The 23,478-nt window shown below is 35.1% G+C and overlaps 1 protein-coding gene and 1 long non-coding RNA gene across 5 annotated transcripts in view; one reads left to right on the top strand and one right to left on the bottom strand.

The window, feature by feature from the left end:
* Window positions 1-23,478, bottom strand: part of LOC115209629 (probable serine/threonine-protein kinase DDB_G0282963) — an 87,065-nt gene that overhangs the window by 26,982 nt on the left and 36,605 nt on the right. Inside the window, exons 9-14 of one of the 4 annotated variants that reach the window (XM_036501041.1) lie at window positions 15,557-15,639; window positions 12,588-12,627; window positions 12,250-12,365; window positions 6,011-8,672; window positions 4,951-5,899; window positions 954-1,308 (exon numbers count right to left, since the gene is read on the bottom strand). In XM_036501041.1, coding sequence (XP_036356934.1) covers window positions 954-1,308; window positions 4,951-5,899; window positions 6,011-8,672; window positions 12,250-12,365; window positions 12,588-12,627; window positions 15,557-15,639 — 4,205 coding nt within the window. Of the gene's footprint in view, window positions 1-953; window positions 1,309-4,950; window positions 8,673-12,249; window positions 12,366-12,587; window positions 12,628-15,556; window positions 15,640-23,478 lie in introns of all 4 variants that reach the window. The other 3 variants (XM_036501043.1, XM_036501042.1, XM_029778079.2) reach the window with 3 other exon arrangements.
* LOC118762470 overlaps window positions 20,336-23,478 on the top strand; it is a 9,704-nt gene continuing 6,561 nt past the window's right edge. The window contains exon 1 of the long non-coding RNA XR_004998222.1: window positions 20,336-20,581. This is a non-coding gene — a long non-coding RNA (uncharacterized LOC118762470). The remainder of the gene's footprint in view (window positions 20,582-23,478) is intronic.

Below are 23,478 nucleotides of genomic sequence, written 5' to 3'. Positions count from 1 at the left end.
AGGAAAGACAAGTTGGGTACTAGCAGGCAATTTGTCCCTCACAACTCATCTTTCTAACTCCACTCTCCTCATCACCATCTCTCATCCCCCTTCCATACTCCCACAAACTCTCCTACCCATTAACCCTATCCAATCCTCTGTACCACTTCGCTTATATTACCCCTCCCTGTAAGTTGAGGGTGTACCCCAGCACATCTTCACCATCTTCTCTCTCACCTCTCCTTTTCCAACTGAAATAGCCCTATATCCCCTCTATTGCAAGACACCGGTTTCCATCCCTCTATCATAGCCTAACCTCTCCTCACCTGGCACCTCCCTCAATACTGCTCCCACCTCACTTAAGAGGTCTTGTTTTGCATGTTACTTGGTGATCTCACTAGTACTGGTTCCACATAAAAAGCACCTGGGACACACTATAAAATGGTTGGTGTTAGGAAGGGCCAACCACAAGATTTCGGTTGGCTCAGGATTATAGTAGAAGATACTTGCACAAGGTGCCATGCAGTGAGACTGAGTCTAGAACCATGTGGTTGGGAAGCAAACTTCCTATGACACACCTTTACCCATAGCCATACTTATGCCTATGTATCAACATTTACAAGGAACCATCCCACCTCAAAAACTAGTATAGAAAATTGCAAATTACATCTAGGAAATAATTATATCACCTAAATAATAGAAACTATCAACTACAACCTGAGCAGTTATTTTATTAGTTCTAGGGTTAGTAGCCCATGCTCTTATCCACTATGCCATATGCCCATGGGTAATTATAGAATGAATTTGAGGGCTTATAAACCAAGTATTTTATCTTTTCTTAATACAGGTTCCCATATTACATTCATATCTGCACTCGGTCTACTTAGGAGGTTATTGTATCCAAGCATATGTGCAGTAAATTTACAAAAATAACTATAAAGATGTGTGCCATTGAAGAGAAACCTAAAACATACCTGTCTTTTATGGAGCTGTTCTTCAGTGGAATCTTCTGATGTTTTATCAATTTTTAATCTTTTGTGCTTTTTCTGACCGACACTTTTGCATATTATATCTACATTGGAAGTTTCTGGAAGCTTACTTTCTGAAGTGGTAACAGAGTTATCACCAATAACTTCTCCAGCTTTGACAAAACACTTCTTAATTTCTTCAGCCTTCTTTAACTTCAGATCAGAAATAGATTCAAACTGAACTTGTTTTTTTGTCAGTTTCTCAGTTGTCTGGACGGCTGTAATATGAGACTCTTTTTTAAATTCTTTCAACTGACCAGTCTTCTTGCTTAAAAGCAGATGATGTGATCGATTTAAGGATCTAAAAGATACAAATAATTATTTTAATGAAAAAAAAAGACAGAATCAAACATTTTACACAAGAAATATTTTTTTCAATTAGATATCATTTGAGGGAATAACACTCATGGTCCCCCCCCCCAGGATATAAGCATATATATATGTGATGCATATGGAAGAGGACAGGTGTGTAAAGAAATGCCGATCCCGAACTGTGGAGGGAACCTGTGGTAGAGGTAGACCCAGGAAGAGAGGGAACAAGGTGGTGAAGCGTGATCTTCGAACTTTGGACCTCACAGAGGCAATGACTAGTGACCGAGACCTTCGGCATTATGTCGTTCTTGAGAAGAAGACCTGTCAAGCTGAGCAAAATCACAGTTGTGGCACATACCAGTGTCACACATATGGCACCTGTGCCAGTGGCACATAAAAGCACCCATTACACTCTCAGAGTGGTTGGCATTAGGAAGGGCATCCCGCCATAGAAACCAATCCAAATCAGACTGGAGTCTGGTGCAGCTATCCAGCTTGCCAGCCCTGGTCAAATTGCCCAACCCATGCCAGCATGGACAACGGGCATTAAATGATGATGATGATGATGATGATGATGAATCTTTTGTTTGAAAGTTAGGAACCTTAGATTTTCCCCCACTTCTTTACACCAAATCATTTCATTTCAATTTTGAACTGTGTATACACACTAAACGCTGACACAGACCATCTTCTTACTTTATTATGTATAGTCTGCTAATGGTACAGACAGACAGGCAGAGATAACAGAAACAACAATTTCAGACCTTATTTATGCTAGCTACTATGTATTCACTACATCCACAAGGTAATAATTGCAAATTACATCTAGGAAATAATTATATCACCTAAGTAATAGAAACTATCAACTACAATCATTGAACCACCTGAACAGTTATTTTATTAGTTCTAGGGTTAGTAGCCCATGTTCTTATCCACTATGCCATATGCCCATGGGTAATTATAGAATGAATTTGAGGGCTTATAAACCAAGTATTTTATCTTTCCTTACTACAGGTTCCCATATTACATTCATATCTGCACTCGGTCTACTTAGGAGGTTATTGTATCCAAGCATATGTGTAGCCTCTTTTAATTTTCGTATTTTCCAGTGGTGTTCTCTGTCGATTATTTTAACTTCATCCCACAGGGGGAGGTGGTCTCCGTTTTCCCATACATGATTGGCTATGCCTGATTTTCCAACATTCCCCTCGTGTCACAGCTTTACAGTGTTCCTCTACCCTTACTTTAAGGGGGCGGCATGTTTCGCCTTTGTATAGCCTACCACAACTACATGGTCATATTCTCTTCTATGGGTGGTTTTACTTAGAAAAGATATTTGCAAAGTGTTGTATTAATTCTGAATACTGTCATATAGTAGTGGTTCAGTTTTAAAAGGGCTAATCTGGTTGAAGGGTGAAATAAGGGAGATAGACCCTGAGTAAGCTTAGAAACAAAATAAACAAAATAAAATTTAAGGTGGTGAGCTGGCAGAAACGTTAGCACACCGGGCGAAATACTTAGTGGTATTTCGTCTGCCATTACATTCTGAGTTCAAATTCCGCCGAGGTCGACTTTGCCTTTTCATCCTTTCAGGGTCGATAAATTAAGTAGCAGTTACGCACTGGGGCCGATGTAATCGACTTAATCCGTTTGTCTGTCCTTGTTTGTCCTCTCTGTGTTTAGCCCCTTGTGGGTAGTAAAGAAATAGGTATTTCATCTGCCGTTATGTTCTGAGTTCAAATTCCGCTGAGGTCAACTTTGCCTTTCATCCTTTCGGGGTCGATAAATTAAGTACCAGTTACTTAATCCCTTTGTCTGTCCTTGTTTGTCCCCTCTATGTTTAGCCCCTTGAGGGCAATAAAGAAATAAGAAACAAAATAAACGCCTTTGATAAGTAAAATAAAATCAAATCATGTCACTGTTATCTTTAACAGTTTATAATTGAGGGCAAATGTCCCACTTATAATCTTGATATGACATTCTGCAGCTGAGAGATAATATATGATACATAACTGGAATCAATTGAGTTTGCAGCATATTCTGACCTCTCTGGCCTCATAAAATAATGAGACAGACAGTACCAAAGTGAATCAGGTGCCATGATTCATTAATTCCTACATTGTTACAAACATATAATTGTTTCATTAAGTAAAACACTTTATTTTCAAAATACCAATCCACTTACTAAAGGGTGGGCCAAAAGTCATTCTTAATTTTTTATTTTCTGTTTTAAATTTACATCATCATCATCATCGTTTAACGTCCGATTTCCATGCTAGCATGGGTTGGACGATTTGACTGATGTCTGGCGAACCAGATGGCTGCACCAGACTCCAATCTGATCTGGCAGAGTTTCTACAGCTGGATGCTCTTCCTAACACCAACTACTCCGAGAGTGTAGTGGGTGCTTTACACTCTCAGAGTGGTTGGCATTAGAAAGGGCATCCAGCTGTAGAAACTCTGCCAGATCAGATTGGTGTCTGGTGCAGCCATCTGAATACTGCAATATCATACACACAATAGATGTAAGCTAGGTGAGAAAAAAATCACAGCTAAATAAAAAAAATAATTTAAAAAATTTATTAACATCTCATACCTTTTCGTGACTTTTGGCCCACCCCGTAGAAAACATTACACAATCACTTACACACAAGTCGACACACACAGACACACAATACACATACAAATTGAACACAGAGTATATCATCATCATCATCACCACCACCACCACCTCCACGACCACCATCATTTAACATCCATGCCTGCATTTATTGGGTGGTTTGACCTGAACTGGGGAGCTGCACCAGACTCCAGTCTAATTTGGCATGGTTCCTGCAGCTGGATGCCCTTCCTAATGCCAACCACCTTACAGAGTGTGGTGGGTGCTTTTATGCACTAGCATTGTTAGAGATAAACAGGTAACAGTCGTTGTCTTCATGGTCATAATGATGATGATGATGATGATGAAATATATATTCAGTAGATTCTATAAACTGAGCTGTTGTCATTATGGTGTATCTCCAGAGACTTCTGCATGAGAAGACCTACGATACACAGAAACCCTATCAAAGTGATTACTCATTGAATTGGTGTTTCTGGCTGTGATTATTCTATCTCGTGTAAATAATGTTGTCTACAAATTTTGCATGTTAGTCATGACTCTGTACTCATAAGGATATTAAAATAATAATTCTTTCTAGTTTTTCACTCAAGGCCAGCAATTTAGAGGGAAAATGGAAGCTGATCACATCGACCCTTAGTGCTTAACTGGCATCTATTTTATCAACCCTGAAAGAATAAAAGGTAAAGCCAACCTCAGAATGTAAAGCTGGAAGAAATGCCTTTAAGTATTTTGTTTGGTGTGCTAATGATTAAAACTCATTAAGACTCTAAACAATTTTATTCCTATCACCAAACAATAGATGTTATTTTTTTTTCAACAAGCCAATGAATATCAAATCTCCCTCTAATGACTAACACTTTAAAAAGAACAAAAGAATAGAAGATCTTATATAATGCAGTCCTAGATACATTAAGTGGCCTGTTTTTTTATCAAGCTTGGCTAAAACAACAACAACATCCTAACTTTCATCAATACAGAAGAAGAGACAACAAAATTTTTATTTCTTACCTGGATTTATTTAATAATCTCCTTCTGTGAGCAAATGTAGCTGAGATTTTGCTGGGGACATTTTGGTCAGATGATAAATTATGGGAAAGATTGAATACTTTCACAGGGGTCTGCTTGCTGCTCTTTAGCACCGGTTCATCAGGGTATTTGCTGTCTTGACTATTAACATGGTTTTTGTTTCCACTACTGATATTTGGTAGAATGGAATTTTCAGTTGGTCTTTTCCTAAAGTTGATGGACAGATGTGGAGGCAAAGGGTTCTCTACAGAACTCTTTGTTGAGATTTGATCAACAGCATACTTACTGTTTACCGTATCTGTGTGTGAAGAATGTTTTTTGATAAATTCTAAAGTATCTGGGAATGGAGTTATCAGAGGAGCAACTAAAATGAACTCTTCAATTAATGTCAGACTATCATTACTAGAAGTAGTTTCATTAGATTCTCGAGCAAAGATCTTTGGATATGATGTGTCATGTGCTATGTTTTCTGACTGGGATTTCTCAGTATTGTGACAGAAATCAACGACCTGTTCAAATCCTAATTGTTTTGAACTCACAGAATTGTTTTTCCCATTCTCTACTGCTTTGCTCTTAGATTTTATAGAATCCAATAATGAAGTAGAATGTTGGAGAAAGGTTACAGAACATTTAATATGAGATGATGGTTTATTATTTACAACATTAGTTCTGATACATGGAGCTTCTTCAACCTTCTGGGAAGGTTTACTATTTTCTTTGATGTCTCCACAAGCTGTTCCAGTTGCAGTAACTTTTTTATGCTCCATATTTGTCTTAATGCTGAAATTCGACAGCTGTGAATCTTCATTATTATCATCAACATCTAGAGATGTATTAAAAGAGTCACATCGGATCAGCAGATTTTTATCTTCAGGCATTGTCTTCTCTTCAGACTGTAATTCCTTTAATTTCACTGGAAAGATTTGGGAATTTGGGTCATCAGAATTTTTATTGCTTTCTATCCTATCACTATTATTTACAGATTTTAAAGAAATATCTTCAGACTGTAATTCCTTTAATTTCACTGGAAAGGTTTGGGAATTTGGGTCATCAGAGTTTGTACTGGTTTCTATTCTATCACTTTTATTTACAGATTTTAAAGGAATATCTTCAGACTGTAATTCTTTTAATTTCACTGGGAAGATTTGGGGATTTGGGTCATCAGAGTTTGTACTGGTTTCTATTCTATCACTATTATTTACAGATTTTAAAGGAATATCACTATTTGAAAATTGCTTCTCACTTTCAGAGTCTGAACTACAAATACCAAACAAGTCATTTATAAAGGTAGTAGGCTTAGGTTTTGTTGTATAACATTTAGCTAAACTTGAATCTATTTCTTGCTCAGAGAGTGAATCAGAAAATATCAAGCTATCTTCATCGTTCATAGTTTCTAATGCATATGAATGTTCAATTTTAATCAGGTGACGTTCCTTTATCTCACCATCAGCTACATATTCTACTGAATTTCTTTGAAAGCCCACTTTCTTAGATGTGTTGTAATCCAAATCTAAAGAATCATCACTAAAATCATTAAATTCTTCACTGGAAGTATTTCCATTGTTAATCTCAGTACAAACTTTCTCTTGGAGTTTCAATGCTGCTGGTTCATTGGATACCAAACTAGTTCTATCATTTAGATCTTCCATTTCATTATTAGCAATAACTATTTCAGATATTTTAGGAAGAGAGACTGATGTGGATATGATATTTGTTTTCTTAGAATTGTTAAATTTAATTTCTGAATCATTAAATTTAGTTTCTGGGTTGTTAAATTTAGTTTCTGGATTGTTAAATTTAGTTTCTGAATTGTGAAATTTAGTTTCTGAATTGTGAAATTTAGTTTCTGAATTGTGAAATTTAGTTTCTGGATTGTGAAATTTAGTTTCTGGATTGTGAAATTTAGTTTCTGGATTGTTAAAATTAGTTTCTGGATTGTTAAATATAGTTTCTGGATTGTTAAATTTAGTTTCTGGATTGTTAAATTTAGTTTCTGGATTGTTAGATTTAGTTTCTGGATTGTTAAATGTAGTTTTTGAATCATTAAATTTAGTTTCTGGATTGTTAAATATAGTTTCTGGATTGTTAAATTTTGTTTTTGGATCGTTAAATTGAGTTTCTGAATCAATGAATTTAGTTTCTGAATTGTTGAATTTAGTTTCTGAATTGCTGAATCTAGTTTCTGAATTACTGAATTTAATTTCTGAATTGTTAAATTCAGTTTCTGAATTATTAACTTTAGTTTCTAAATTGTTGACTTTAATCTCTGAATTGTTAAAGTGAGTTTCTGAATTGTTTAATTTACTGTCTGATTTGTTAAATAACAAGGAAAGATTTGAAGATTTATCATCTTTAGACAAAGAAAATTCATGAAGAAGGCTTTTATCATCTAAAATATTTTTAACTGCTAGGTTTTCATCTTTAAAATTTTCAGTATCTAAGGTTTGGGAGTTATTCTGTGAATGATGATAATTAATGATGTCATTTTGGTGATGTGGAGGTTGAGTTAGCTGAAATGTTTCAGAAATAGTTAACCTCAAGTCTGCTTCAGATAAATCTTTTGTTATTGCAGGAATCTTAGCAGACAGTGATCCAATCTTAATATCAACAGTTTCACTGGAATTTTCTTCAATATGGTTTCCTAAAACCTCTTTTGAATTCATTTTGTTATAATCAGAGTTATAACCACACATGGTATTAGATTTGTTTCTATCATTGTCATTCTGATTTTTAGCCAAAGATTCTTTATGGATATTCCTCTTCTTCCTATCTTTAGATATCTTTAAGGTACCTTCAGACGAATCTGAACATTTCCTTTGAACTGATAGATTTGCATCAATTTCATTTTCTAAAGATGTTACACCACAAACTGAAAGAGTTTCAGTGTTATTATAAGCATCTTCATGGAATGTAACAGAATCAAACTTTGAATTATCAGCAGTTTGACTAAGATCTTTTGCTATATGGTTTTCCAAAATTTTGTTTGAATTTGCTTTGCTGCAATCAGAATTATAGCCACACTTGATATCACATTTATTATCATTATCATTCTGATATTCAACCAAAGATTCACTAATTATATCCTGCTCCTTGTTTTCTTTAGATTTCTTTAAGTTTTCATCAAACAAATTTGAACATTTTCTAGGTGCTGGTGGATTTGTATTGATTTTATCATTTAACAATGTTTCACCATGACTTGGCATTGTATCAGTGTAATTATAGGCAACATTGTGATATGTTACAGAATCAGGTGTAGAGACATCTCCAGAATTTATATTACCAGAACGTGGTAAAAGTTCTGTGTCATTTATCTGGATAACGTCTGTACGGATTGCTGTGCCAGGAACACTTTCAAACTGTTTAGAACTTCCATCTTCTAAATCTTGTTTCATGCAACCTTGTTCAGCATTGAGATGATCATTACCACTTTCACTATTTTTATCACAGACAATTGTGGTAGTATTGATACCATTTTCATTTATTTGATAAGGATTAACCTGTAAATGATCCTCATTCTGAGGAGATTGCAAAAGATGGCAAGAATTGTCATTTGGTAGCATCACAGCATCTTGTACTTTATTGGTTTCACTGTCAGCATCAACTCCTTTAAGAAATTCTGTCTCCAACATTTCTGCAAAGTGGTCAACAGAACCATCATCACAGCCATTCTGATCTGGAAGGCTACAGAATGAATTTTCATCATCCTAAAATATAAATATAAATAAAATAAAATAAAACAAGCATATTAAAATGTTGAAAGTTAATATTCATGTAAATGTTATTTATGATAGTTAATTGCTTACAATTCAACATGCGCATATGTAATGTTTATGCTATGAATTGTAACAGGTTACATAAAACACTGACCATGTACATGTATCTATTGGGTTGTCAGGAAAGTTCATGCCGATTTATAGTAGCTCACCTTTCGACTTATTTTAGAATATGGTTGAGTCCATAAAATAGGATTTGACTACACCTCCGTTTAGAGCACAGTTTAAGCTATCTTTTCGTGGAATAACGTTTATGTTCCTATAACCTGTGTTAATTCTGTAACCCTTTAAAATGGATGATAAGAAAGTTCATTTTCAGCACTTGATGCTTTGGGAACCAGACAAAAATTGCTGCAGCTCAACTGGGATGTGTTACCCTCCCTCCATATTCACCAGATATTGCTCCTTCGGATTTCCACTTATTCAGGTCTCTGCAGAATAGTCTTAATGGTAAAAATTTCAATTCCTTGAATGACGTAAAAAGATACCTTGATGAAATCTTTGCCATGAAACCACCTCAATTCTGGGAAGAGGGTATTTTCAAGTTAAAGGAAAGATGGAGACGCATTATGCAACAAAATGGTTCATATTTGGTTGATTAAAAATGTAATGGCAAGTATTTATTGACGTTTCTCTTTCCTTTAAAAATCGGCATGAACTTTCCAGACAATCCAATACTTAACCCTTTAGCATTTAATCTGGCCCAAATATTCTACCTGTTTTATGTTAAACCTCTCACACCTACCCTGCAATGTCATTCTAAAAATAAACAATCGCATCATTGAAATCTTGAAGCTATGAAATAATGCATAATTAATTCAAAACAATGTGGATAAATAAGCAATAAATTTGAAAAAGAAATCTGAATGCTGAAGGGTCAAACAAACGTAAATGCACGAGTTTGTAGAACCATTTAACTCAAATCAGACATAAAATTAAAAAAAGTTAATCTTAGTATTTGATAATGATTCCTATTTCTCTAATTCTACACAGATATTGTATAAAGTATCTTCCTCTTTAGCCCATATTTTTAACATGTTATACTTTATTTTATCATAACTATGTTAAGCTGTGGCAGGGTTAAAACAAGATTCCCCCACCACCCCATAGAGCCACATCTGCAGGCTTCATCCTAATATAATTAGTTACCATAGTTTTAATACAGAAATACATGAAACAAACCTCTAAATGAACAGTGCACATCACTGAAATTGATATTAATGCATGACAGCTTATATACAAAACACAGAAAAAGCTTATAACACAATACTTTTCAGCTTATAAAACATCAATGCTACAAGTTACATTCCCCAACAATATGTAACACAACATATTACAACTAACAACATACCCCAACTGACAAGGAATCTTCAACATGGTGACTTAGCATGCCAAAATAGCAGCCAAATCTCCCTCAATTCGTCTTGGAAAAGAGGACACACTGGCTAATGCAGTTCTAGATTGTTCTGTATGGAACATCTTTGATCACAATTCTGTCTGATTATGTCTGGCATGAAGCTGAATAATAACATTGTATAACAAAACATTAAATTACAAATATACTATATTACAACCTATACACCTTGGGCCTTCAATACCTAATGGAGTCATAAGGATGATGTGGCATAATGTTGTGTCTTTTATCTGAAAGTGACTGTCCCTTTCCAAGTGTGTCAATCACTGAGATGGTACTTTTTTTTTTTAATGAGCCCTAGGACTAATAAGGCTGGAGCTTAACCTGATTTCCATAGCATATAAGTGACTAAGATTACAACAATCATCTCTGTTAACTTCCTAGATAAAGTTGGAACTCATTTACAGCTGAGTGGGCTGGAGCAATGTGAAATGAAGTGCTTTGCTCAAGAACATAACATACTGCCCAGTTTGAGAATCAAAACCATGATCTTATAATCATAAGTACAGAGCCTTAACCTATAGGTCACATGCCTTCAAAGTATTTTATTTATTGACTGAATGGCAAAGTTGACCTTGATAGTTAGCTTTGCCTTTCATTTGATCTCAGGGCAAAAAAAGCCAAAGCAAATATCATTAGACATTTTATCCAATATTTTAATGACTGCTAACTTACTGCCTTATTACTAACAATATTATAACTTAAAATAAATTATTATTTTATATCACATAATAACACAATCTCTATATCTATAAACGGCAAAATGTTTGTGTGCCTGTGTGTCCTTAATACAAATCCACAGTTTTACATGTAAAAGGTTCACATTTTCTATGGGCTTTCAAAACTGCCTGAGGGTGGTCGTGAAGATCTTTTCATTTCCCCAGTCACCCCAGAAAGCCATTAAAAAAATCGATAAACCGACCCCTTATGCTCATAAGTTATGGGCATATCCATTCAAAATCGCTAAAACATAGAAATTTGTACGCGGTACAGCTAGATACGTCAATAGACTGCCAGCTGCTTTTTGATTGGACGGAGATAATTTTACCCTTGACAATTGCATGCGCGTTCACATTTGCAGACAGTCTGTATGACTCAGCGCATTTTTGTGTTTTGCGAAGACGCGTTATGATGTGTTTTGGCTTTCAAACGTGCACGCTTTTTTGCTTTGAGAAATGCAGGGAATAATTAATAAACGAGTTAGACCAAGTGAATGACAAGAGAGCAGGATTTTCATGAAAGACCATATATGCTTGGCTAGCACTAGATCCGGCAACGCTGGGTCATAGAGGTAGTACTGTAATAAATGATACACATGTGAAAATATACTACATTAAAACTGAGAATAATTGATTTTTAATACTGGCAGCAGAAGGCCATGAATTTTTGAGAGCGAGTATAATTAATTAAACTTCAGTACCTGACAGGTAATTTATTTTATTGATCCTGAAAAGATTAAATGCAAAGTCAACCTTGGTGAATTTAGAACATAGGACATAACTAAATAGTGCAAGACTGATTATCCAACATTCTAAAAATTCTACCGTGCCCCAACTGAAAAAATATTGGTTTCAAATTTTGGCACAAGGCCAGCAATTTCAGGGAATGGGTAAGTCAATTACATCAACCTCATATTCAACTGTTACTTATTCTATCAATCCCAAAAGGATAAAGGCAAAGTCAACCTTGGTGGAATTTGAACTCAGAAAATAAAGACTGACAAAATGCTGTTAAGCATTTTGTCTGGTGTGCAAATGATTCTTATTTCTTTATTGCCCACAAGGGGCTAAACATAGAGGGGACAAACAAGGACAGACAAAGGGATTAAGTTGATTACATCGAACCCAGTGCATAACTGGTACTTAATTTATTGACCCCGAAAGGATAAGTTGACCTCGGCAGAATTTGAACTCAGAACATAACAGCAGATGAAATACTGCAAAGCATTTCGCCCAGCATGCTAATGATTTTGCCAGCTCGCCACCTTCACAACTGAAAAATTATTAACAACATTACAACAAAGAGAACACATTTTGATGTACACAAACACTACTACATGGCAGAACCAGTAAAAGAGTACACAAGACTACTTACCTCTTCATTATGTTCTGAAGGGATAGGAGACAACATAATTGGTAAAGTCATTTCACTAATTATACGTGCAATTTCATCATCTCTGGATGGAAGGTTTGGAGGTGGAGAAGTGACAGCTTTAAATAAAGAGAAAATTTCAAATTAACATAATACTCTACCCTGCTCACCACCACCACATCACAGCCTGCCACATTTTAGCAAAATAAAAAAAAATCAAGTAAAAATAAACAAACAAAAGTTATTTTATACATGTAAATTTACAAAATGTATATGAATATAAACAAAAAAATAGATCTACATCTGGTGGAATTTATAAGTTATTATAACAATATACATACCAGTATCTTGGAAGACTGGAGGGAAACTTTTATTTTGTTCCTGTAAAGAAGAAGAATAAATGTATAAATATTTGTGGATCATACAAACAGCAATCTAGATGGCCACTACAGACTGCCTCAGTATGGCCACAGTCAAATGGCTGCAACAGTAAACACACTAATACAGATAGTCACATCCAACAATAACTACAGTAATATATAAATAGAAGACATGTAGTGCCCATGGTTACAGCACCACAATTGTAACTGTAAATGAAGCAGTAGTGCACCAGCATGGCCACAATACAATAACTTTAATACTAAGTGAATTAGTATAATGCTTATACCAAAAGGTTATTTCAACTCATTTTCAGACCAAAGTTATATACTCTTGTCCTCTTTATAAAGTACCCCCACCCCCAACATCACTTGACAACTGATGCTGGTGTGTTTACGTCCCTGTAACTTAGCAGTTCGGTAAAAGAGACCGATAGAATAAGTACTAGGCTTACAAAGAATAAGTCCCGGGGTCAATTTGCTTGACTAAAGGCGGTGCTCCAGCATGGCCACAGTCAAATGACTGAAACAAGTAAAAGAGTATCCGTTTTCCATGCTGGCATGAGTTAGACAACTTAACAGGAGCTGGCAAGCCAGAGAGCCACCCAGGCTCCAATTGTCTGCTTTGACATGGTTTCTGTGGCTGAATGCCCTTCCTAAAATCAGGCACTTTACAGAGTGTATTAGGTGCTTTTTATGTGACACCAGCAGAGGTGTACTTATATGAAAATAAAAATATCATAATAATAATAATAATAATAATAAAAGAATATAAAGAATATAAAGCAAGACATGACAGAGTCGGCCAGTATTTACACTGGACAATATGTCGGCATTATAAGATCAAAACCGCTGACAAATGGTATAAACATCATCCTGAAGCTGTGACTGAGGGAGAAAATGTGTCGATTCTATGGGACTTCCCCGTGCAGACCGACAGGACTATAAAAGGATGTGTTTATTAATTGACATGAGTATTCCCTGTGATCACAATATAGCGGCGAAAGAATTTGACAAGATTAGTAAATATAAAGACCTGCTAATGGAAATTGAAAAAATGTGGCATCTCAAGGTGACTACAGTACCAGTGATTGTAGGATCTCTAGGAATGATAAAAATAGGTACTGAAACCTATTTGAAAATGATTCCAGGCTTACCATCCCTACAGGAAGTGCAAAAAATCGTATTAACTGGAACGGCTCATGTACTGAGAAGAGCACTATCGTTGTGAAAATAACATCCATCCATGAATTTATTTTTTATTAATTTTTAAATACATATTTTATCTGTGAATTTGCGCATGTAATCTGGGAATGCATACAATGCCCTTCTCTGCCCTAGGTGTATGGAAAACACTCAGCGAGAAACAGAAGAAAATTTGAAGAAAGAAGGAAAAAACATAATAATAATAATAAATGCCCTGGTGCAGTACCAATGCCCTGATGCAGTACCTGACAGTGGCTCTCATGGCTTCTGATCTTAACTGACTGGAAGTGTTATCATGTACATTGTTTTGTTTTGGTATAAAAGATGAGCTACAACAAATATTCTGCTCAATACCACAGATTTGCTTGTCAGTTGTTTGACCATAACCAGTTGAGCATGTCCCTTAGTGGCTGACAATATGTGTATCTCTGATCATGAGCAGAAGTAGTGGGGGAGCATCATAGCCATGTGTTGAGAGGGATTCTTCGGGGTTTTAATAATTCACCTCTGGAAACATGGGTGTTTCGTTCAACATCCTTAAGCAACCGTTATTCAGAGACCTTTTGAGTGGAATGGGTTACTTGACTAGAAGAAAATTCTAACTGGGTCCCACCTGCAAGGTCATGTGCTGTTTATCTTGATATGAAATCGCCATGTTGCGCACATATGGTTGTGATGCATGTGCCTGGTGTACTCTTATCAGACAGGTAGTCATGATGGGTATACTGGGCTTCGTATATTTTACCCCGGTGTCACTGTGATGGCAATGCACTCAATAATAATAATAATAATGGTTTCAAATGTTGGCACAAGGCAACCAATTTTTGTGGGAAGAGATTAGGTCAATCGCAGTGCTCAACTGGTACTTAATTTTATTGACCTCAAAAAAGAATGAAAGCTGAAATTGGCATTACCAGGATTTCATCACAGACGTACCTAAAGGCATTTTACCTGCTTCTGATTTACATACAAGACTAACAGAGAGAAAAAGATAAGTCAATACCATCAACATCAGTACTTAACTGGTACTTTATTTTATTGAATTTAGAAGGATGAAGAGCAAAGTCGACCTTGACAGAATTTGTACTCAGAACATAAGGAACTGATATAAATGGCATAAGGTATATTTTGTTCATTGCTCTAACAATTTTATCCATCCACCATCCTAATAATAATAGTGATTTTAAATTTTGTCAAGGGTCAGTAGTTTTTGAGGGGAGAGGGGAGTCAAATGCATCAAACCCAGTACTAGACTGGCATGTATTCTATAAACCCTCCAAAAAGATAAAAGGAAATAGTAGTAGTAGTAGCAGCAGCAACAGCAGTAGTGGTGGTGGTGGTGGTGGTGGTAGTAGTAGTAGTAGTAGTAAAAATCTTTTCTACTCTAGGCACAATCCTGAAATTTTTGGGGAGAGGGCCAGTCGATTAGATTAACCCCATTATGCAACTAGGTACTTAATTTATCGAGCCCGAAAGGATGAGAGGCAAAGTTGACCTCAGCAGAATTTGAACTCAGAATGTACAGACAGACTAAGTAATACCACTAAGCATTTCGCCTGGCATGCTAAGATTTCTGCCAACCCGCCACATTAGTAATAATAATAATAATTTCAAATATTGGCACAAGGCCAGTAATTTCAAGGGGAAGGTTAAGTTGATTATATTGATCCCAGTGTTCAATGGAGGAGGAGGATGAGAAGCAGCAGCAGCAGGAGGAGTCTACATACCTTTAGCTTGTGCATTTCTTTTTGCAGTGAGTTGAATTTTTCTCTCAGTTCTAACAACATTTGTTTATTGCCTTCAAAATTTTCTGTTGAAATAAATAAAGAAAGAAAGAAAGAAAAGGATAAAACTAGTTAGCAAGAATTTAACGATACAAATTTCATCAGCATTTTCTCAATCTTTTATTTGTTTCAGTAATCTGGACTGAGGCTATGGTGGAGGACCACTTCCAAGGTTTTTCAGCTGAGTGTGTCAATCTCACTTCACATGCATTTGCTTATTAAAAATAACTATTCTACATTATAACACGTAAACGAAGTCGCAGGTGTTGCATCAGAGTTTTCCTTCTAGCTACCTACTTCATCATATAGCATTCCCCATCTTTATTAATTTTTAAAAAATAATTTTTTTTAAATATAGCAAGGGCTAGACATGACCTACTATTGTTCAAAGCAACAGAAGATCTTAGAATTTATCAAGAATCCTCTATACAAGAAAATGCAAAACAATGTTCATGGAGAAGGTAAAAAAAAAAAACGAAGAAAGTGTGAAAATAAGCATGGACGTTACAGACAAACTTATGAGAATTCTTTGGAAAGCAGCAAGCAAAATCCTAAACAGTGAGAAGATTTATCTCCACAACTGCTAAACTATCTGAAATATGGAGTGTTTATATGACCCAGAAAGAAGATTAGTAACTTAATTACTCAGATTACTTCTAACTGGATGGACACACACACACACACAGTGATGATTATTCTCACTCAGAAGATAAAGCTATGTGGTTAAGACATTCACTTTTCTTCCACATGGTTCTAGTTTTATTTCCAGTGTGTGACACTTTGAGCAAATAGAAACTGTGTGAAAGCACATCAGAGAAACTGTTCCTGTCTTTGTGGGGTAGATTTAATCTGTCACCTGGCCTGACATTACCACATGCCTTTTAACTCTTTTGATACATATTTCTTTACTACCCACAAGGGGCTAAACACAGAGGGGACAAACAAGGACATACAAACGGATTAAGTCAAATGCATTGACCTCAGTGCGTAACTGGTACTCAATTTATCGACCCCCGAAAAGATGAAAGGCAAAGTCGACCTCGGCAGAATATGAACTCAGAATGTAATGGCAGACGAAATACCACTAAGCATTTTGCCCGGCGTGCTAATGATTCTGCCAGCTCACCACCTTCCTCTTTTGATACTAACCCACCCATGGTTCTATGAAACAAACTCCATGTTTTAAAATGCTCTAAATTAAAAACTTCAGTCAAAATTTCATGTTGATTTCTGTTCCAAACACCAGCTTAAAAATGACTAAATTTTTTTTACTAAATTCTTCTTATTTTTTTAAATTAATTGAAATGAAGGCAGTGTGTTTCAATAGAAATACAGTAACATGTCAACTTTGCTGCAGGTATTCAAACCAAGTGTCCCACTTCAGGATAGTTTCCTCTTTTCTTTCCACAAATCTAAGAGTCTCTGAAAAAAAGGTTATAAGTATTGTCCTTTTTCGTCTAAGTCATAATTAAAACAAAAAACATGAATTTTTATCTTTCTCTAAGTAAGTTATCAGATTCTTTCTGGAACCTTGCTGATACATGAGGTCAAAGAGATAAGTCCTGTAATTTCTGACATCTGTTCAGCCCCTTCCCTGATATATGAATCTCATTATTCTAAGTTTCGTTTTAAGAGAACTGACTCTAGACAATGAAAGCTTAGAAAAAAAAATCACAGGATGTGTGGGGGAAGAAAAAACGTCTCAAATTATATACAGCAGACTCAAATTTCAAATATATTTTTATACATTTTGAGGGAAAACAGCTTTAAATCTCCTTCTTATTCTTTTACAATTACAAGATAAAAAAAAAGCCTGATTAGAGGGGAGGCAATAGTGTGGTAGTGGTGAGGTAAGGGGTGAATAAAAATAAAGTATACGAATGTCTGGGTATGTATTGACAATTTGTTAAATTAAGAATTTGTGAACTTATAAACCATCCTTATTATTATTGTTACAACATCATTTTTTCATACTGGCAGGGATTTGATAAAACTGTGCAGTACAGCAAATACCCCATTCAGTTTGAATTTTAAGTCACCATGACTAAAGTATCACTATGAAATACTTTCAATGTCAGTATACAGCACTTTTTCAAGCAGTAATCCTCTTCTATTCACAGTTCATGGTCACAGAAGAGCAATCACCTCTATTGATATATTTAATCTCTCACTTCACTTATGCTCTGTCTTTCATGTAAGTTTAGCATGACACATACAACATATTCAATTTTTTCCAGCTATTATAGAACTACCACAATCAAAATCCCATGTCCCAAATGCCTTTACAGAACTTCTACAATCAATACCCCATACTTCTCCAATCATTATAAAACTTCCAAAATCATCTGTGTGGAGTCAATAAAGATTAGTCAAGGACCAGGGTCAACTTAATTGATTAACTCACCTAGAAGTTTCTGGCCTTGTACCTTAGCATTAACTTGATGTGTCAGTTACCAGCCCAGGCTCTGTTGCTCATTAGGCAAAGAAGAAAAAAAACGTCAAGGTATCGGTCACTCTCTGACAGGTTTATGGTTGAAATTGTGGCAATTGAGACCTCCAGCATCCTTGGTCCCTGGACCATATCCCTGCTTACCACTATCAGGGCAGAGATTGTTGTCCACAACTCAGAGTGGCTGTTCCAGTGCATCTGCCACACTATCATCTGGGGCAACACCTTTTCCATTTTGTCTGCTGGTGCCATGAGAAATGCTTCTATATTGTGAGAGGCAAGGTTCTCCATATTTGAATTACTACATACAGATTATTAAAGGTAGTTGATTAGTAGAATTGTTGGAGCGTCAAACCAAATGCCTTACAGTATTTGTTTCACTGTTTATATGTTCCTGAGTTCAAATCCTGCAGGGATTAACTTTGTCTTTCATCCTTCCAGCATTGATAAAGATAGAGTACTAATCATGTACTGGATTCAGGTTAAGCAACTAAACCTTCTCCCTAAATTTGTGCCCTTTCGCCAACAATGATAAGATTTCCCTTAATTCAAAAATAAAAGTTTTCTTGATGCCGCATCAAGTAACATAAACCTGGACACATTGTGACTGAATGAAGATAGAATAGTCAATGTTGGAACATCTTTGATCATACATCTTCACAATTAAGATAGACATAGGGCTAAACAACAAAACAGAACTATTTTTATTCAATAAATGTGAAAATAGATACCCCGTGACCTATCACTTCCCAATTAATTATGCCCTGCACTAATTAGCTATTTATAGTCTTAGAAAACAAACATTTTCTTCTCTTATCTTCTTATGCATATTCATCTTACTGACATCTATTTTCTCAAAGACCAGCTCAAGACATTAATTAACATTTGGGTTTTTAATTAATTTTTAAAAATAATATTGCAGCAAATTTTAAATCAGTTTGTGAGTATGTCTGATTTTTTTTCAGTTTGCTGATATATATATTGTATGTGTGTATAAGACTGAATGTAATTATGCATGTACACACAAGCACAGAGATATGCATATATATATATATATATATATATACATACACACACACACATTGCATAGACAATTACAAAGGCACAGACAATCAGTAAAAACACACACACACACACACAAATGTGTGTGTGTATGAAGGTAAACATATTATATCACACAATAGTTAAGTTCATTATGTAAATGACAGTTGCTAGATAAAGTCAGCTAGAATGAAGACAATTATATATATTATTTGTGTTTACGCTGTTTAGTCAGCTGACAGCAGGGTGTGAGGGAAAGAGAATAAGCACAACACCACCTTGCACACTCTCACCGACACACACACACACAAATCCATGAAAATTATGTAAAGAGTAGACCACCTTGCATCAAAGTTAAATACCAGTTGAATGAGTGAGTAAGAAGGAGGAAAGCCATTGGTAAGTCAGTCAGTTGTGAAGTCTCCATTCTAATATGTCACACATTGGTTATTTGTTGTTGTTGTTATTGTTGCTGCTCACCATCAAGCCAGCCCTTATCAAGCACACCTATGACCATGGGCATTCCAGTTATGACCATCCCAATTTAATTTCAACAATAGTACCCCTTGGACAACACTATATCCAGTCTGTCACATTTTCTTTTGATACAGTAACTTAATGGAAATTTGGTGCTATTTCTAGCAGTTTCAGTGACTAGACAGAAAGTCTGTCATTGATTAAGAAGTTTGTTTTGTACCTGCATGGTTCCAGGTTCAATTTCATTGCATGGCATTTCACACAAGTGTCTTCCGCTGTAGCCTTAGCTTGACTTTTACCTTGCTATTGGAATTCAAAAGTTGGGAACCGTGATATGTTGATACACAATATCATTTAGAAAACACACACACACACACACACACACACACACAAATATAAGCTGTAGGTGATGCATGCTTTTTTTTCTATCAGGCAATTCTTTTCATCTGCACAAATGTATTTATATTTTAAAAAATCTCAATTATTTCTGTTATAACCAACTACTATAATATATATATTATATATGTTTTCAATGCTATATATGTACATATCTTTTATATATATATATATATATATATATATAGAGAGAGAGAGAGATAGAGATGCATATATATATATATATATATATACATACACACACACACATTGCATAGACAATTACAAAGGCACAGACAATCAGTAAAAACACACACACACACACAAATGTGTGTGTGTATGAAGGTAAACATATTATATCACACAATAGTTAAGTTCATTATGTAAATGACAGTTGCTAGATAAAGTCAGCTAGAATGAAGACAATTATATATATTATTTGTGTTTACGCTGTTTAGTCAGCTGACAGCAGGGTGTGAGGGAAAGAGAATAAGCACAACACCACCTTGCACACTCTCACCGACACACACACACACAAATCCATGAAAATTATGTAAAGAGTAGACCACCTTGCATCAAAGTTAAATACCAGTTGAATGAGTGAGTAAGAAGGAGGAAAGCCATTGGTAAGTCAGTCAGTTGTGAAGTCTCCATTCTAATATGTCACACATTGGTTATTTGTTGTTGTTGTTATTGTTGCTGCTCACCATCAAGCCAGCCCTTATCAAGCACACCTATGACCATGGGCATTCCAGTTATGACCATCCCAATTTAATTTCAACAATAGTACCCCTTGGACAACACTATATCCAGTCTGTCACATTTTCTTTTGATACAGTAACTTAATGGAAATTTGGTGCTATTTCTAGCAGTTTCAGTGACTAGACAGAAAGTCTGTCATTGATTAAGAAGTTTGTTTTGTACCTGCATGGTTCCAGTTCAATTTCATTGCATGGCATTTCACACAAGTGTCTTCCGCTGTAGCCTTAGCTTGACTTTTACCTTGCTATTGGAATTCAAAAGTTGGGAACCGTGATATGTTGATACACAATATCATTTAGAAAACACACACACACACACACACACACACACACAAATATAAGCTGTAGGTGATGCATGCTTTTTTTTCTATCAGGCAATTCTTTTCATCTGCACAAATGTATTTATATTTTAAAAAATCTCAATTATTTCTGTTATAACCAACTACTATAATATATATATTATATATGTTTTCAATGCTATATATGTACATATCTTTTATATATATATATATATAGTGTGTGTGTGTGTGTTTGTTAATGGTTAGCCATCGCTCTATGCATAGGAAGGTACTGCATGTAAAAAAAATCTGTCTGTACAGAGTTTTGGTGTAGGAGTGGCTGTGTGGCAAGTAATTGCTTACCAACCACATGGTTCCAGGCTCAGTCCCACTGCATGGCACCTTGAGCAAGTGTCTTCTACTATAACCTCGGGCCAACCAAAGCCTTGTGAGTGGATTTGGTAGACAGAAACTGAAAGAAGCCCGTCGTATATATATATATATATATATATATAATATATATATATATATATATATGTTTGTGTGTCTGTGTTTATCCCCCCAACATCGCTGGACAACCAATGCTGGTGTGTTTACATCCCCGTAACTTAGCAGTTTGGCAAAAGAGACCGATAGAATAAGTACTAGGCTTACAAAGAATAAATCCAAGGGTCGATTTGCTTGACTAAAGGCAGTGCTCCAGCATGGCCACAGTCAATTTGGTAGATAGAAACTTTACAAAGCCCATGCACGCACACACACACACACACACATATATATATATATACACAAGTGTGTATGTATATATATAATGACAGTAATATCTCTTTACTTGTGTGAGTTGTCGAGTATTGCTGTCTGGAAGATTGTCTTATGGTAGTGAAATAGTTAGTTTTAACTGCTATTTCTAAATTTCGGTATGTGGTGAAGCAAATTTTTGCTGAATCATAATTATAATTATACTCATAATTATAGAATTTTTACATTTATATATATATTTATATATATCATCATCATTTAACGTCCGCTTTCCATGCTATATATATATATATATATTTATATATACACTTGTATTTTGGGATGTCATTTAAAAAAAAAAAATTTTAACAAATAAATACACTATATATTTGTTTTTTATTTGTTTATTACTGTTCTTACTTTAACTCATGTCCATTAACTCATTTCACATCAGGAATCCAGCAACACAAATTGATAAACATATATATACACTCTTATTAATATATCTTATTATAAAATAAGATCCCTTGTGTTTGAGTTAAAAAAACCTGTTTGACAGGATCAGAATTACTGCTCAACATCTGTAATATTGACCAGAGTAAGATATACACAAGATTAATGATTGTCTTTTTCTCTGCTATTTTGTGCATCAAATAATGAAGGACCTTGAAAAGTGGTGAGATACTGTGCTAAAAAATAGACCTATTCAACCCACATCAGTATTGAAAAACAGTCATAAAGCATTAATGGCGGCAATGTTCAGGATAAATTGCTACTAGCAAATATCAACTTCACTCTTTCTTACAACTGACATTAACCTTTTCACTACTGTAGTTAACTTTAGTCAAATTTCAGAGTAGAGAATTATATTTATATCAAAATACAAAAGACTGTCTTGTAATGTGTATCAGACAGATAATATTAAATAACATGTTGCTACTAACTGGGGTTTTAACTTTCAACTTTAAGAAGTATTTGACATTACACAAATATTTTAGGAGTTAATTCTCCCATAATATCAATTTTAATTTAACATTAACCCTTTCGTTACCAACTCGGCTGAAACCAGCTCTGGCTTTGAGTACAAATGTTTTGTTTTCATAAGTTTTGAATTCAAATCTTCCACCAAACTTTAGCCGCAATTTATGTTACTAACACTAGCTGAATGATAGCTAAGTTATTTTACTAAATTCTTTGTTATATTTAACGTAATTGAAAGAAACACAGAACATCTCAAAATAAATACAGTAATGAAAATGTTAAACATCTTTTCACCAAAAGCACAAAATTGTGTTGTAGTCCACTTTAAACCAAAGTGACTGGATTATACAAAAGTGGGAAAATATAAAGGCTTTATATATTGACTAAGTTAAAATCAGAATATCTCAGTAAGGTGACTTATACTGTGGATATTACAGTATTGAAAAAGTTAAAAGCCCTAGTTCTTAAAGCTAGCTTTTAGTTTATCTAGTTTATTTAGTCTTTAGTTTAGTTCAATATTTGGTTGGACATAACTCTTTTACTCTTTTAGTTTTTTCAGTCATTTGACTGTGGCCATGCTGGAGCACCACCTTTAGTTGAGCAAACTGACCCCAGGAATTATTCTTTGTAAGCCTAGTACTTATTCTATCGGTCGCTTTTGCCAAACTGCTAAGTTACGGGGATGTAAACACACCACCATTGGTTGTCAAGCAACGGTGGGGGAACAAACACAGACACACAAACATACATATATATATATATATA

The sequence above is a fragment of the Octopus sinensis genome, linkage group LG3 (genome assembly GCF_006345805.1).
Source record: "Octopus sinensis linkage group LG3, ASM634580v1, whole genome shotgun sequence".
In the NCBI taxonomy this organism is placed as follows: domain Eukaryota; kingdom Metazoa; phylum Mollusca; class Cephalopoda; order Octopoda; family Octopodidae; genus Octopus; species Octopus sinensis.
The sequence above is the reverse complement of the archived record's forward strand: the minus strand, read 5'-3'. Positions and strand labels throughout refer to the sequence as shown.